At 38.5% G+C, this 16,930-nt stretch overlaps 2 protein-coding genes across 2 annotated transcripts in view; one reads left to right on the forward strand and one right to left on the reverse strand.

The window, feature by feature from the left end:
• The window catches only part of XPNPEP3 (X-prolyl aminopeptidase 3), a 60,132-nt gene extending 43,360 nt beyond the window's left edge, over positions 1-16,772 (reverse strand). The window contains exons 1-2 of the mRNA XM_060165056.1: positions 16,628-16,772; positions 6,606-6,722 (exon numbers count right to left, since the gene is read on the reverse strand). Coding sequence (XP_060021039.1) covers positions 6,606-6,722; positions 16,628-16,691 — 181 coding nt within the window. The 5' untranslated portion in view covers positions 16,692-16,772. The remainder of the gene's footprint in view (positions 1-6,605; positions 6,723-16,627) is intronic.
• DNAJB7 (DnaJ heat shock protein family (Hsp40) member B7) lies at positions 7,436-11,262 on the forward strand. Its single transcript, XM_060165506.1, is given in 7 exon segments — positions 7,436-7,523; positions 10,347-10,468; positions 10,471-10,533; positions 10,726-10,771; positions 10,774-10,838; positions 10,841-11,150; positions 11,153-11,262. Coding segments are annotated over 7 exon segments (804 nt in total).
• Positions 16,773-16,930: the final 158 nt, after the last annotated feature.

A 16,930-nucleotide genomic window follows, 5' to 3' on the forward strand; every position in this document is an offset into this window, starting at 1 on the left:
GAATTTAGAAAAGAATCAGAATTTTTGTAGTGGTAACCTATGGAGAGTGACATAAACTGAAATTTTCTATTTAACATGATTTATTACATTATTTGAATTCTGTTTCAATGAGTATATACTCTTATAATTAAAGTCCCAAATAAAGAGAAAAAGAGGTTAAAAAGGGAAACCATGGACAGTCCACTCCATACTCATAACCTACAATGGTTCTTTATCGTCTGTCAGATCAAATTCATACTCTTAAGCCACTTTAACATTTACATTTAAATGTAACATTTTAATGTTCTCTACCAGGTGACTTCAACTTATCTGGCCAACTTTTTTTGGTAACAGCTCTACTGAGATATTTTCATACCATACAATTCGCCCACTTACAAGTGTACAATTCAATGATTTTCGGTATATTCACAGATTTGTGCAACCATTACCCTAAACAATTTTAGAATATTTCATCACTCCAAAAAGAAATCCCATGCCAATCAATAGTTACTCCCTGTTTCCTCCGAATCCAATCCAGCCCTTGACAACCACTAATCTATTTTCTGCCTCTCTGGGTTTGTCTATAGTACAGATTTCATATAAATGAAATCACACAAGATGTGTTCTTTGGTGACGTGGCCAACTTTTTTCTTATCATTCCCCCAATTATTCTGAAATTAATTCCTTCTATATCTTACATAAGTCCAACCTGTTACCTTCCTTACAGTGTGTCCCCTTTCTAAAATTTCTTCTCCCTCCAAAGCAATTCCACTCAAGACTTGGAGCTCAATATATGTTTGTTTTTAGACCCTTCTGATTCAAAAGGCTTTCTTGATTAGCCCAGATCATGTTGATTTGTTCTTTTGAATTACATTTTTTTTAAAGTCAACTATTTCATTTTCATATACACATCTTATAGTTGTGTATAAATGTAATCATACCATACTCTTTCAATAGTTAAACACTTTTCCCCCATTTCTTCATTGTTTGAGACCTCACTCCCCTTCCCTCCTTCTACCCACATTAGAACCACCCCCATATTTGTAATTTAGTATGTATCCTTTCCTATTTTTCTCAATACTCATATAATCACATACACATATACCTGCATTTAGTGTTTTTTGAGTCACTAGTGTTTTACAAAAATGGGATACACAGTCTTGTGTTTATGTTGTCTTTCTAACACAACAATACCTCATAGAAGTCCCTCCCACCAACTCATTTAGCACAGCTTCAACTCATTCTGCTTGATGTCTCCATATTATTTCTTGGGGGAATGTATCATAACTTCCTGATCCATTTCCATACTGGTGGGCATTCATATTATTTTCAGCTTTTTGCTGCAATAATGAACATCTTTCTACTTATATACATAGGGTACTTTTAAATGCCCTATGTACTGTTGCTTTTATTTCTGTGGGATAGTCCCAGGAGAGAAATTAGTGGATCAAAGTCCTTCGAGTTTTCTTAGTACTCATGTTCAGTACATGCAACTCAGCTGTTTATGATTACTTTGGAACTGTCTAGTTGTTTTACCTATGCATAGTTTATCTCTCCAGAAAATTCTGTAGTTCTATCCCATTAATAATTTTTTATTTAACTTTTATTTACCTACAATATAAAAATTTACATTTTTATTAACAAAATTGGTAAGAAACAAAAGAGATAAATAAGAGAGGGCCTTACAGGCCAAGCAAAGCAACAGAGTTGGTCCTAGAAAAGCTCACATCACATTTCTTTCTCTGAGGATTGAGTTGGCTAAGAGTCCCCTAGGGCTCTAGGGCAGAATATCGAACTTTATACCAGAGCCCAAGAACAGCTTAACTATTTATCTCCCTGATAATTATTCATGTTAAGTCTGCCACTGTTACTCAATACTGGAAATTTCCTAATTTACCCAAGCAGCAAATACTCTTTTCTAAAAGCAGAGGCTGGTTATAATTGGTGGATTATCCAACTTTTCCTTTTTGTCATTTTACTTGGTCCCTATCCTGTGCTTTGCTTTTGGTCATTTCCCAGCTATGGTCCATGTAATAAAACTAAACTTAAAAAATCAATTCATTGTGTTTTTAAAAAAACTTTGGAAATAAGAAGAAAATTCACAATATTAATGATCTTAATTAATCAATGTGTTATCTCTCATTTTCATTAATAACAGAGTATACATATATGTATATTAGGAAGTAACTTCTGAAAAAAAGATAAAATTATTTAAAAATCAAAGCAGGATTGCAAAACCACCTTTTTCGCCCTTCAAAGCATTCCTCGTTGCTGAATCTAATTTCATACAAATGACTATATGAGAAATATTTATTTAAAACACTGACTACATTTTCCCAAGCTTACTAATTGTAAACACTATGCAGTGACCATTAACTATATGCTTCCAAACTTCTGAAATTTCGAAGAACTCTTCATCACAACAGAAAAATTAACCAAGGAAAAACACACCTTATCAACTGAAGGAGGGGAAAAAAGTGTGATAAAGCAATGAACTTCAACCCTAGAGGTAAACCTGGCAGTTGTTACGGCCTTTGATCACAGAACTAACCATTATAGTCAATCTAGCCTGACTTTCTTCAGATAAAACTGCATCTGAATAGACATTCTGGTAACTTTGTCAAATTGTAAAGTATTAAGAAGCAGTCAGTATTTTGTCATGTGGAGTCAATTAAGGATAGAAGGGCTACTCTAACAAGTTATTTAAGCAATCAAATGCCTAGATGCCACAATCTGGACTCTGTAAATAACAAAGTCTCACAATCAATCCTGAGACTGTGCAGCCAAGAAGAAAAGCTCTTCCAGGACATCTAGGATTGGACCTCTCGAGAGAATAAGAAAAATGTTCTTCATATTTTACCAGCCAGGCAGAAAACCCAGAGAGGAAAAGTTTTATGAAGACAGAAAATGGATGGAAATATGCAAGTCTTTGCTACAATCTAGGTATGTATTTTAATTATTTCCTGAAACTAACTAGGTTAGGATTTTAACGTGGCCTGAAGCAGTGTCCTTGAATTCTGTTTAATATTAGGAGTTTTTTATTGTATATAAGGAAGTAGTGCATAAAATGATCTATTACTATGTAGTTGGAAAATGGGGGTAAAGAAAAAGCTAATAAACATTTCCTTTATAAAGTAAAACACAGACCTCTCTGAAAAAAATGAAATGATCAAATAAATAATTTAAAAATACTCTCAATGGATTTTATTTGCATATACTGAGCAAAACAAGCCAGACAGAAAGGGTTCATACTGTATGATTCCACTTACACGAAACTCAAGAACAGGCAAAACAATCATGTTGATAGAAACTAGAGCAGTGGTTAAGGATGGAGGTGGGGACTGACTAGAAGGGTATGAGGGGACTTTCTGGGGTGACGGAAATGCCCTATATCTTGAATGGGGTATGGGTTATATTGGTGTACCTTTGTCAAAACTCATTGAATTGCATATTTAAGCTCTGTGCAATTCACCTAATGTAAATTTTATCACATTAAAAAAAAAGTATAGCTGGCCCTCCATAGCCATAGGTTCTGCATCTGGGGATTCAACCAACCACAGATCAAAAATATTTGGAAAAAAAATTCCAGAAAGTCGCAAAAAGCAAAACTTCAATTTGCTGTGCATGAGCAACTATTTACATAGCATTTACATTGTATTAGGTATTATAAGTAATCTAGAGATGGACTATAGCATATGGGAGGATGTGCATGGATTGCAGTCATATACTATGCCATTTTAGGTAAGGGACTTAAGCATCCGCAGATTTTGGCATCTGAGAGGGTCCTGGAACCAATCCCCTAAGGATACCAAGGGATGACTATACCACTCTCTAAAGCTGAAATAACTTTTACATTAAGACTTCTCTCACTTGAATTTCTTCTTACCAAAAATATTATATCAAAAAAAAGACTTAAAAAAATTCCCATATAGTATTCTTTGGCATGGGTGTTATGTGCTGTTTTGTGGTTAAGTGTGGACTCAGACTTTTGCTGAGTTGGAATTCTGGCTTAACAACCTACTGAGTGACTTGGGGAGAGCTACCAAACTGTTCTGTGCCCGTGTCCTTATCTGTAAAGTGGAGATAATAATAGCACCCACTTCACAAAGTTGTCAGGAGGATTTAATAAGTTAATGAAATACTTAGAACAGTTAGCACTATATAAATATTAGTTATAATTATTACCACAATAAATAATTTACACTTGAAGAGGTTGTCATCCTGGTAATACAAAGCCAGGTAGGATCTTGAAAGAGTAAAATTTATAGGGATGACCATTATCCCTATCAAAGTAATTATTTACATGAAAGCCCTGAATTATCTGGTTTTCTCACACAATGACAAGAATGAGTTAAGTGATTCAGGAGCTTTTTTTTTTTTCTTTTGTGGTATGCGGGCCTCTCACTGTTGTGGCCTCTCCCGTTGCGGAGCACAGGCTCCGGACGCCGCAGGCTCAGCGGCCATGACTCACGGGCCTAGCCGCTTTGCGGCATGTGGGATCTTCCCAGACCGGGGCACGAACCCATGTCCCCTGCATCGGCAGGCGGACTCTCAACCACTGCGCCACCAGGGAAGCCCTATCTGTATTCTCTAATTTGTCTATCATATATATGGAACTCGTATAATAATTAGGAAAGGGACTGAGATATTTTCCAAAAGTTTAAAGTACTGGCAAGTACTGGGGAAATATTCCAAACATGAAACCTTTTGGAGCAAACCACATAATAGAAACATACTTTTAAACCCCAAACTAACAAACTGACCTTGGCTTTGTAAAAGAGATTTTAAAAAAAGTATTAAATGCCTCTTAATTTTTCTTAATAATTGACTCTTCCTCCAATCCTCAATTATTTTAACACTTCTGTAAGTTTTGCTTCTCTACGTGGAGAAAGATAAGTGATTAACACTTTGGCTATTGTATATCTGGTGGTTTCTTTAACACTGATAATTCTCTTTTAAAATTCTATCTACTTTTATCCCTTCTCACTTACCCCAATCCCTATTGTACAGGAGAATAAAAATTATGATAGGTGGGCTTCCCTGGTGGCACAGTGGTTGAGAGTCCGCCTGCCGATGCAGGGGACACGGGTTCATGCCCTGGTCTGGGAAGATCCCACATGCCAAGGAGCAGCTGGGCCCGTGAGCCATGGCCGCTGAGCCTGCGGCGTACGGAGCCTGTGCTCCGCAACGGGAGAGGCCACAACAGTGAGAGGCCCGCATATCGCAAAAAAAAAAAAAAAAAAAATTATGATAGGTATTCCTTTTCCCCCATAGTTTATATGAACATATGTATATATATGAACTTGTATGTGTGTATTTATTTACATTCATTTTTAACATAGTTAACATGCACATAACACAAATAACAGTCTAGATATAGAGGCCATCATCTTGACAATATGATTACTAGTTTCAAGGCCTGGAAAATGCAGCTCACCATGTAAAAGTATCTCACCACGAGAAATCAGTAATTTTCAAAGCTGGTAAAACTTAGTATTTAATTGAAGCTACAGGTAGGTTGATTGGATGGAGAAATACTTAAATTAATATCAACTGTATTGCTATTAAGCTTACCTTACAGCTTTGAAAAACTCTGATTTCCTGTGTGTTTCAGTGGTGAGCTGCATTTCCTGAGTCTCAGCCGACTTCCCAGCAGGAATTCCAGTCTGATGAAGAATCAGCAAAAGGAAGCCCTCACTGAGAGACACACTGGTATCATTCACTGAGTGGAGACAGTGAAAGAGCAACATATTTCCAAAGGCAATTTAGATTATTAATATATATGCTTACACAGTAAATACAGATTTAACTTCGCATGGCAGAAGCAACAATTAATCTCCCTTGAAAACCTGACTAATTTTTCTCCAAAGCATTTGGTTTTACCCTGCCTACCTCTTTGGGATGATATTCATTCATCATAGTTCATCCCTTAAGTGTCTTTAAAAAAACAAAACAAAACAAAAAACCTTAGGTATGAATTTGAACAATAGTGATGACACATCTTCCAGCAGGAACGCTGGAATCTTAAAGTAGAAAAAAAAAATTAGTGAAGTAAGCCTTTATCAACTTTTTGCATCACCTTTATCACTGTTATCACTTCTCAAAGTTGTGACAATCACATCTGGAAATCTTGTGTAACCTATATAAAAATATTTTTCTTAATATTGACATGAGCATTTAATGCTTTCAAGAAAAATGTTTCCTAAAATGTCTTTAACACAGTAGTTCACAAAGAATCAATAGTTAGAACACAGTTCTAGACACCATGTTTTAGAAAGTAACAGAATTTTTCTTTAAAAACATCTTGAAATACATACTTTTCACTGATACTTCTGAATTATAAGGCTAATCGTATTTATTGCTCTAGATGGTGCTGTCTATACAGTACTATTAGCCACATGTAGCTGTTTAAATTTAAATTAATTGAAATAAAATTTTAAAAAACTTAGTTCCTCAGTTGCACTAGCAACATTTTAAGTGTACAGTAGCCACTTGTGTATAGTGGCTACTGTATTGGACAGCACAGCTCTAGAACATTCCCACTGCTGCAAAAATTCTATTGGATAGCACAGTTCTAGACAAAGCCCCTAAAGAGAGAGACAGTCATTACAGTTAAAAGGCCTTACCTGGTCTGAGGAGGTGTGGGTGTGTAAAGGGGCTGGGCTGGCCTAAGTATCGGTTTGGAATCCTCCTCTCTCGGATGGGCTGCAGGGAGTACCTTCGCTGTGAACATGACATGCATCCTGAAGGAGAGATAAAGAGGATGAAATGGAATAGTGTACCTAGAAAGTCCCGACAGTATATACACATTTATCTACCTCCAGCAGTAGGATGCTTTAGAAAAATGCAAATTAGTATCTCCTTCAGTATTTATATGGTCCTTCCTCTGGGCCAGCCAGAGCCTGTGTTGGGCCTTAGGGATACAGAAATGAGATTATCTTTACCTTTAGTGACTTTAGTCTACCTGAATATAATAGAGGTATATATACATACAGTATGATTAACGTATGAATAGGAGCTATGGGAACAGAAGAAAGACAACAAACAAAAGCAGGGGAGGGGGTAGGAAGTATTTCACTGAGGTAGTGTTATGCTGTGTCCTAAAATTCAGAAAAAGAGAATTAACATTTTTATTGAGAATATGTGAAGTTTGAGAAAATATGCACATCTTATCTCATTTAATCTTGGAATGTTAGAGCTAGTGAAATGTCTGAAAAATGCTTAATCATATTTAGCCCATAAGAAGTAATATTATTAGCATTCATTCAGCAAGATTTATTAAGTGTGTGATTGGCACATGCTGGGAAAGACACAAGACTATCTGTCCTGGTCTGGAAAGAACATACAGTCTAGTGGAGGTGAGACAGAGCAATACTACATTGTGAACGCAGTGGTGGATTCGTACACAAGGTTTTTGAGAGCACAAAAACTAACACAACGCTGTGGGACGGGTACAATGACGATAGGACACAGTGATCTGGGGAACAGAGAAGCACACTACAGGCGCTTGTGTGAGACTGCAGAAGTAGAAATGCCTACTCTGAGTAGGAATTAGTCAGTGAAAGTGACAAGGGGAGCTGAAGGTATCATGAATGAGATTATGAAAGGGAAGGCATAGAAAGCACCACATTCACATGTGCCCATGTGTGTGTGTAGAGGGAAAAGGGATAGAAAGAGAATTTCAGGTCAGTGTTGCTGCTGGTGGGAGAGGAAAAGATCAGGAAGGTAAGGATCAGACCATTGAAGGCTTTGTACACCAAACTAAGGAATTAGATTTTTAACTGTTACGTGAGGTAGGCATTATCATCGCCTTCTTTTTTATTTTTTTTTTTAACCAATAAGGAATCAGACTCAGAGAAGTAATTTGTGCAATGTTACACAGTTAGTACTAGGGAAGCTGGGATTCAAACTCAGTTTTATTTAACTTCAAAATCTTTGCTCTTATCACTCTACTCTGTCACTCAGTAAGTCTTCTCTGCTAAATCCCAACAATACAATTAGTACTGTACAATCTTCCCGTGAACATACAATCACTACCACAGCAAAACGCGGTAAGTCTGGATCAAGTTAAAGGTTTTAGTAGGGATTATAAAGCATGAATGACAGCGTATGTATTTGGAGAGTTAAGAAGTCTTAAACATTAACTTTGAATTAAATTTACAAAGGGTTATTGAGAAAAATTATAGCTTCTTGAATGATTAAAAAGACAGAGAAAATGGTACAGGTTTCCAGGCAGTATGAAAATACAGTTAAGATAGTGGAAAATGAGAAAAAGGACAAAATATTAAGTATTTCCTGGAATCTGTCTTTAGAAAATGTACAGAATACATATTAAGGAATATGCCCAGTCTACACAGGTTGAAAGCTTAACAAAGATGAGGCAAGCAATTTACAAAAATACAGAGAAACCTGCTAAGTGACACTACAGGGAAGCAATCAACAAAGACACTACCAGACAAACAATTCAGCTTTTTCCACATAAATTCGAAGGCAGGTAGGGGTGGTAAGGTATGGAAGGGGGAATCTATAGATTAAGTAAGCCTTAAAAGACATTATCAACCAACTGTAATATGTGAACCTTAACTGGATCCCGATTCAAGCAACAAACTGTAAAACAAATACATTATATTTATGAGATCACTGGAAATTGGGACAGTGATTGCATATTTGATGGTATTACGGAAGTAATATTTGTTTTAACGTGTGATAATTGTGTTGTGATTATGTTAAAAAGAAGCTTATCTTTTAGAGATATAAATAGAAATATTTACAGATGAAGTGATATGATCTCAGGTTTGTCTCAAAATAATATGGGGGTGGGGTGGATTGTGGAGAGGATGAATGGGGATTTGAATGAAACAAAACTGGCCATGAGCTGATAACTATTGAAGCTGTGTGATGGGTATATCAGAGTTCATTATACTACTCTACTTGTGTATATGTTTGAAATTTTCCATAATAAAAAAGTTGAAAAAAAAAGAAAGATGAAGCGACCATAGAGAAAAATGAAGGAAATAAGCATGTGCTCCGGAAGGCAATCTAAGACAAAGAATTAAAGGCAGCATGGTATAGTAGAAAAAAGTGCTAGTTCTAGTTTAGTTCTACTATCTACATGATCTTGGCATGTTACATAACTCCTCTGTACTTATTTCTTCACCTGTGAAATAAAGCCGTTATATTAGGTAGCGGCTTTCAAATTTTTAAAACCAAGACCCACAGTAAGAAATATATTTTACACAGTAACCTAGTATATACAGACATATATATGTATAATGTATATAGAAATTTCACTAAATACTATTCTTTCTGTGACTCTTATTTTTGCTGCCCTATTCCATTAAAAATAAGCTTGCCTCAGTGCACTAAAATGATTTTATTACTGCAATGTCTGGAATGGTGGCCCCCAGAAGATACGTCCACATCCTAATCTCCAGAACTTGTGACTGTTAATTGGAAAAAGGGTTTTTGCAGATGTAATTAAGGAACTTGAGATGAACGGATCATCCTGCATTATCTGGGTTGATCCTAAATCCAATGACATGCGTCCTTGCAAGAGAAATGCACAGGGAGAATTGAGACAGAAGAGGAGGAAGCAATGTAACCATGGAGGCAGAAACAGAAGACATGTGGCCACAAGCCAAGGAATATGTATAGCCACCAGAAGCTGGAAGATGGGAAGAACGGATTCTCTCCTAGTGCCCCGGGAAGGAGTGTAGCCCTGCTGACACATGATCTCAGGCTTCTGGCCTCCAGAACTGTGAGACAATACATTTCTGTTGTTTTAAATGTTCATGGTAATTTGTTATGGTAGCCTCAGGACTAATACAATGACTTACTAAGGTTGAAATAAATATGTCAAGTGCTTGATTATTTTTTCATAGTTCACAAATTCTTCATTTTTTCAAACCAAAACATGGAACAACTGAGAAGTAAGTTATTAAAGCTCAGTAACCCAGAGGTCATATTATGCAAGAGGTATGCTGTGGCCATAAACAACAGCTCCCACTGGTTTATAAGGCACTGTTTGAGGCTTCCAGGAAAATATAGGGGAAATAGTCCAGAGGGTTAAGGATGGTCTGGTATGACTCTGGACTAGCTCTGTTTGGAAGGTCTAGTCCCTACCCCAACCCCATAATGACACCACAATGCAGCCCTCCCTGACATAAGCTTGTAACTCTGCTTGCCATATAATCAGTATCCTAATGTGTCCTAGCAGTGGTCCATGGTAATAACATTGTCTTCAATGTAAAAATGTGCCTATCTGCAGTCACTGCTTCTACCACCATCACCAGCAGAGCCTAAGCTGAGAGGAAACCACGGTTCTCACTACCCTGAGCACCCCTTTCCAACCATCTGTTACAACATAGTGGATTACTATGAAGTTCTAGAATTGCAGAGATATACTTCACCTGTGGACATTAAAAAGGCTTATTGAAAAGTGGCACTTAAATGGCACCCTGATAAAAATCCAGAAAATAAAGAAGAAGCCGGGAGAGAATATTCAAAGAAGTAGCTGAGGCATATGAGGTATTATCAAATGATGAAAAACGGGACATTTATGATAAATATGGCAAAGAAGGATTAAATGGTGGAGGCAGAAGTCATTTTGATGATTCTTCTGAATATGGCTTCACATTCCGTAAGCCAGATGATGTCTTTAAAGAAATTTTTTGTAAAAGGGACCCATTTTCATTTCATTTCTTTGAAGACTTGCTTGAGGACCTTTTTTTTTTTTTTTTTGAAGACCTTTTAAATAACCCAAGAAGCTCCTATGGAAGCAGAAACAGAGGTGAAAGATCTTTTTCTCTACATCCAGTGAATATCCACCTTTCGAGAGATTTTCTTCATATGATACAGAATATATATACCATGTGGTTCACTGGGCCATGAGGGCCTTAGTTCATTCTCTTCCCTGACATTTGACGACAGTGGGATGGGCAACTACATATCTGTTACAACTTCAGGTAAAATTGTTAATGGCAGAAATACCAATACAAAGAGAATTATTGAGAATGATCAAGAAAGAGACAAAGACAATGGTGAGTTGAAGTCCTTTCTTTTAAATGGTATGGCAAATGAAGAGAGCTTTGCTGAAGAATGCAGTTGGAGAAGACGGTCATTCAACAATTATCCACCGAAGTCCTGCAGCCCCAAACATGTATCTCAATATACTTTTGCAACTGGAATCCCTCTATTTTCTCAGCAGGATTCAAAGAAGGTGGTAAGAGGAAAAAAAAGAAGCATAAAGAGGTACAGAAGAAGTCAACTAAAAGGAATCATTAAATTGACTCTTCAGACACATTATGTTCATATAACATTTGAACACAGCTCTTTATGTGCTTCTTCTTTTAAAATTTTATTTTATTTATATTTTTATACAGCAGGTTCTTATTAGTTAGTTATTAGTTAGTTATTAGTTAGTTATCCACTTTATTCATATTAGTGTATATATGTCAATCCAATTCATCACACCATCTTTGTGTGTTTCTGTTAGAGTTTTGCAGACAATATTTGTTTAATACCACACTAAGATTATGTTTTTAACGTATTTAGCAGGACTGTAAACATCTGATGAGTGGCTGTTTGGATTAGGTATGTTAGAAAAAGATGAATTTGTGGTAACAGTGATACTAAGAATTTAGAAAACAGCAAAGATTAATGAGTTTTGAAATTTTAGCTAAGGTAGCCAGGAAAAAGATCTAAATGAAATGAAGGAGTTAGCCATGTGGATATTTGGTCAAAGAAGATTCCAGGCAGCAGGACTAGCAAGCGAAATGTCCCTAAAGCAGACTGTGTAAGGTGTGTTTGAGGAACATGGAGATCAGTGTGGCCAGTTATGAGAGCAAGTAGTTGAAGTAAGAAAGGTAACAGAAGAGCAGATTATGCAGGCAGGGACTGCTAGATCACAGTATGAACTATGTTATAATTGTCAGACAGGAAGCCAATGGAGGCTGTGAGCAGAAGAGTGACATAATCTGACATACTTAAACAGGCCTGTGCTGGTTGCCGTCATTAAAAACAGACTCTAAGTAAGCAGGGGTAAAAGCAGGGAAATGCAGGCTACTGCCACAATCCAGGCCAGAGACTGCAGTAGCTTGGCCAAGGTGGTGGAGGCGGTGGTGGTAAAGAGAGATCAGACTCTGGATATATTCTAAAGGTAGGGCCAAATGGAATTTGCTGACAGACTGGATGTGGGGTATGACAGAAGTCAGGATTTTTGGCCTTAGCAACTGAAAGAAGAGAAGTGCCATTAATCTGAGATAGGCCTGGAGGTGTTAAATTTTGGATGTGCTACATTCAAGGTACCCGAATTTATTAAGCAGCAAAAAAAGAATTTCCTACGTTGACTTGCATCCTGCATGTTCCCTGTCATTGAATTCTTCCTTTTTTTTAACAAACAGATCTTATTGATCATATTAATCTTTTATCTTAGAAATATAATTACTATAAATTTTAATGTGACTAAAAGATAGGAGCAAATAATCTAGTAGCACTTAAAACCCAACCACCTTTCGAAAAACATAGTTCAGTGATATATAGCAATGCAACAAATTTTGAAACCAGAAAAAATTCTAGTATCGACTATTTTTTTTTTTTTTCGGTATGCGGGCCTCTCACTGTTGTGGCCTCTCCCGTTGCGGAGCACAGGCTCCGGACGCCGCAGGCTCAGCAGCCATGGCTCACGGGCCTAGCCGCTCTGCAGCATGTGGGATCATCCCGGACCGGGGCATGAACCCGTGTCCCCTGCATCAGCAGGCGGACTCTCAACCACTGTGCCACCAGGGAAGCCCTAGGATCAACTATTTTTAAACGACTGCTAGAATAAAGCGTGAGCTCTTGTTTTGTTTGATTTTTAGTTGGTAGGTGGGTAGGGAGGAAAGTTCATTTACTCTACAGGAGAGACTGGGGACAATTAGCGTTTAATGCTTATTTGCAGAAAATAAAATCATAAAAGCTCAGAGTATTTTAAATGCCACTTATATAAAATGTGATATTTAGTAGAATTTATTTATTGTTACACATGTGGGACTAATCAGACTTAGAAAAAATGCAATTTTTCAACAAAAGCAAAAACCAGTGTCTCTGAAAATTTGAGAATGCAATAACATGCCCTCTGGTCCATTTTTTATTTTATTCTTAACAGATAACTAAAAATTCAGATTTAATCTTATTCAATACCTTAAAATTATTCGTTTCCTACTGCCTAGAGGAAAAAGCTCAATGTTGCTTAACATAATATACAAGACACTCCACGAGCCAGCCACCAGCTTTCTTCCCAACTTGACTTTCTATCATGTGTCTTCTTACACATCTCATGCTTGAGCCCAACTTTTCCCAAACGGTGTTCAAAGGGATACCAGTTCAAGAGTCACCAGAGAAAAAGGGCTCCATGGTCAAATACATTTTGTAAATTAATGTCAAAGACATTTCCCTCTTAGAGACATGGAAATAGTCTATTATGAGCACTATAAAATGCAGTATTCCCCATACTTATTTGACCACAGAACCCTTTTGGTGTAACAGCTACTAACATGCCCAGCAACATATTTCAAAAAAGCTCCAGGCTTATTAATGATGCAAAGCTTTGTACCAGTCATTCTGTTTCAGAGTTCTGGGCCTTTGCATTCATTCTCTCTGCCAGGATGGCTCCATCACTCTAGTTGGCTTGGTGAATTTAAGCCTTCTTTCAAGTCTCAACTCTCCTAACCTTTGAAGTCACGCCCACGTTTCCTCTTTGCCCCTCTCTGCCCCCGGAAAATATCAACACTTTTTCCTTCTCCCCACAAGTATGTTACATTACAATTACTTGCTTTTTAATTAATTAATTTATTTATTTATTTATTGTGGTACGCGGGCCTCTCACTGCTGTGGCCTCTCCCGTTGCGGAGCACAGGCTCCGGACACACAGGCTCAGCGGCCATGGCTCACGGGCCCAGCCGCTCCATGGCATGTGGGATCTTCCCGGACCGGGGCACGAACCCACGTCCCCTGCATCGGCAGGCAGACCCTCAACCACTGCGCCACCAGGGAAGCCCACAATTACTTGCTTTTTTGTCCGTCTCGCATGATGGTAGAAACTTTTTTTGTGTGCTTAGTTCTCCTATGTGGTGCTCAATTAATGTTCATAGAATTAACTGCAAACAGGCTTTTAAAAATTATTTTCTACTTATTCTTTAATGTTTTCAATATTTCCCTTCCTCATCTCACACTTATATTTAAATGATCTAGTCTTTTAAAATATAAAACTTACTTATGCATCATTAATGCTTTATTTTGCTTTTTCTCAAATGACTAGGTGTTAATAACTATATCACAACTAATGAAATCACACTCTTAATTAGCCAAAGCATTTTCACTTTAGGAATGCATGACTTTCACAGAATAGGAAGTTACCTATGGTACTCAATACCCTGTTCCCAGAGTCTTCCTAAGGAAAAGCACCCAAGAGCACCACAGACATTTGAAGTTCTATTTATGAACATCTAAAGTCGGTGGAATTTTCAAATTCTAAAACTTTATAAAATCCCAGAATAACATACTTACAACCCATTACTGCCTTTCTTGGGCTCCCATGTCACTTGAGTCAAGACTCTATTACCATCCTTTGCTATATATATTCATTTATTTGTTGCTTCTCTATCATCTGACTAGACTGTAACTCCAGGGAAGTGGAGATTCACCCACAATAACTGCTAACTCAAAAGTTACTGAATGAAGATACATTCTTTCTGGCTCAATAAAAAGGTCCAAAAGGACTCTACTAAGCAGAGTAAGACCTAGCAGAGGTATAACAGAAAAAGGACTAGATGGGAATCATACAACTAACATTCCTGACTTGCTACTTGTGATATCGTGTTAGTTTCAGTTCCCCATCAGTAAAATGATATTTGCTCTAACTTACTGGACTTGTGAAGATCCAAGGAGATCATTCATTCATTCAAAAAGCCTATATATGTATATTATGATGTTAATATGAGGTGGTTAAATTTACTTATTCCACTGAAGCAAAATGAAGCATAATGACTACATTTTTCCAGGACACTGGTGTGTATAATCCAGTACCTAGCTCTAAATTTTGATTAATCAGGTTTTACACAAAGCCTCAACAAATGGAAAAAAAGTTACAAGCAAAGAATGGTTCCAGCTCTAAATCACAAGTTATGGCCTCTGTGATCAAGACTGACTAACTGCGGGCTTCCCTGGTGGCGCAATGGTTGAGGGTCCGCCTGCCAATGCGGGGGACACGGGTTTGTGCCCCGGTCAGGGAGGATCCCGCACGCCGCGGAGCGGCTGGGCCCGTGAGCCATGGCCGCTGGGCCTGCGCTTCCGGAGCCTGTGCTCCGCCACGGGAGAGTCCACAGCGGTGAGAGGCCCGCGTACCGCAAAAAAAAAAACAAAAAGAGACTGACTAACTGCATATCTATTCACCTACTCCCATGGAGAGGGACAGCTTTATGGAACTTAAGTGTTAGAAGCAAAGAGCAAGTTCTGTGCACTTAACAATGATTACTTTTTAGTTTTACTTTCTAGAGTAAGGAGTAAGTCTTGATATAATTACCATTCCATTTTCAATAAATTCAGGTATACCAACGTAAGAAACACATGTCAAAACTTAACACTGGTGTCAAATACCATATGCTCCGGCTCACACATTGTTCACCTATCGGCCCCCAAAACTAAAATATGATCCAATGGCAGATCTGCCTGAAAGACGATTCAGCTTTCACCGATCAAGCTTCATGTTCACTGCTTGCGACAGAATACACCCTAAAAAAATGCCCCGCCCCCATTCCTGGATTACTCTATCTTGTCTTTTCTTTTTTTAAGTTTCTTTTTTTTGAATTTTATTTAATTTATATTTTTATACAGCAGGTTCTTATCAGTCATCCATTTTATACACGTCAATCCCAATCGCCTAATTCATCACACCACCACCCCCACCCCTCCGCGGCTTTCCCCCCTTGGTGTCCATACGTTTGTTCTCTACATCCGTGTCTCAACTTCTGCCCTGCAAACCAGTTCATCTGTATCATTTTTCTAGGCTCCACATATATGCGTTAATATACGGTATTTGTTTTTCTCTTCCTGACTTACTATCTTGCCTTTTCGAGCAAGGCTTTCAGACATAAAAAGCCTCAGGAGTATTTTCAAATATTACCTCTTCTGAGAGGAACTACTCAAAGGATGTGTAGTACTAAACATGTGTTTCCCGTACATTCTGCAGCCAGCTCTCACGTCTACTCTTTGAAAACACGAAAATCCGACTGTAAGTTAACCTAACAGAAACAAGAGCTACGTGATGTGAGACACTGTGTCACCTGGGCAAGTGTGATAACTGACACAACTTCCATGAGTCCGAGTTACTTTGAAGACAGCCCCTCTGGGAAGACAGCACACCCTTTTCTCTCTGCAGTCATTTCAACCTCTTAGAATACCTCAACTGCAGAAAGAACCCCGGGCCCACCCTTTTCCAGGGACAGGGGGTAGAGAAGAAATCCAAGGAGCGCACAGGGGGTTTGGGAGTGGAGACCCCAGCAGAAGAGTCCACTGAAGCAGGGGTCGCCTCAGACCAACCTGGACCCCTCTGGTGCGCCTCAGGCTTCTCAGAGCAAGCCCCGAAGGAGACACTGTGGGAGGTGAGTCTAACCTGAGAGGCTGCGGGCGCTTGCTACCGCGGGAACAAGCTTAGTTGCCGAGAGTATCCAAGGCATGACCGCCACGCTTGCACTTCAGGAAGGAAACGCGGAAAACTGACGATAATGCCGCCGCCGGCAGGGTTGAGTCGCCCGGAAACCAGGCCAGGCGTCCCTCCCCTTCCGGCCGGCGCTGCTCGACGGGCTTTCCTCCCACAGGGGCGCAGTATGTTGACGTCACGCCCGGCGCGTGACCGCCGCTCCGGCCGGAGGGCCACCCTGGCGTCATGACGTCATGTTCCATTTAACGGCCACAA

The sequence above is a fragment of the Lagenorhynchus albirostris genome, chromosome 11 (assembly GCF_949774975.1).
Source record: "Lagenorhynchus albirostris chromosome 11, mLagAlb1.1, whole genome shotgun sequence".
Lineage (NCBI taxonomy): Eukaryota > Metazoa > Chordata > Mammalia > Artiodactyla > Delphinidae > Lagenorhynchus > Lagenorhynchus albirostris.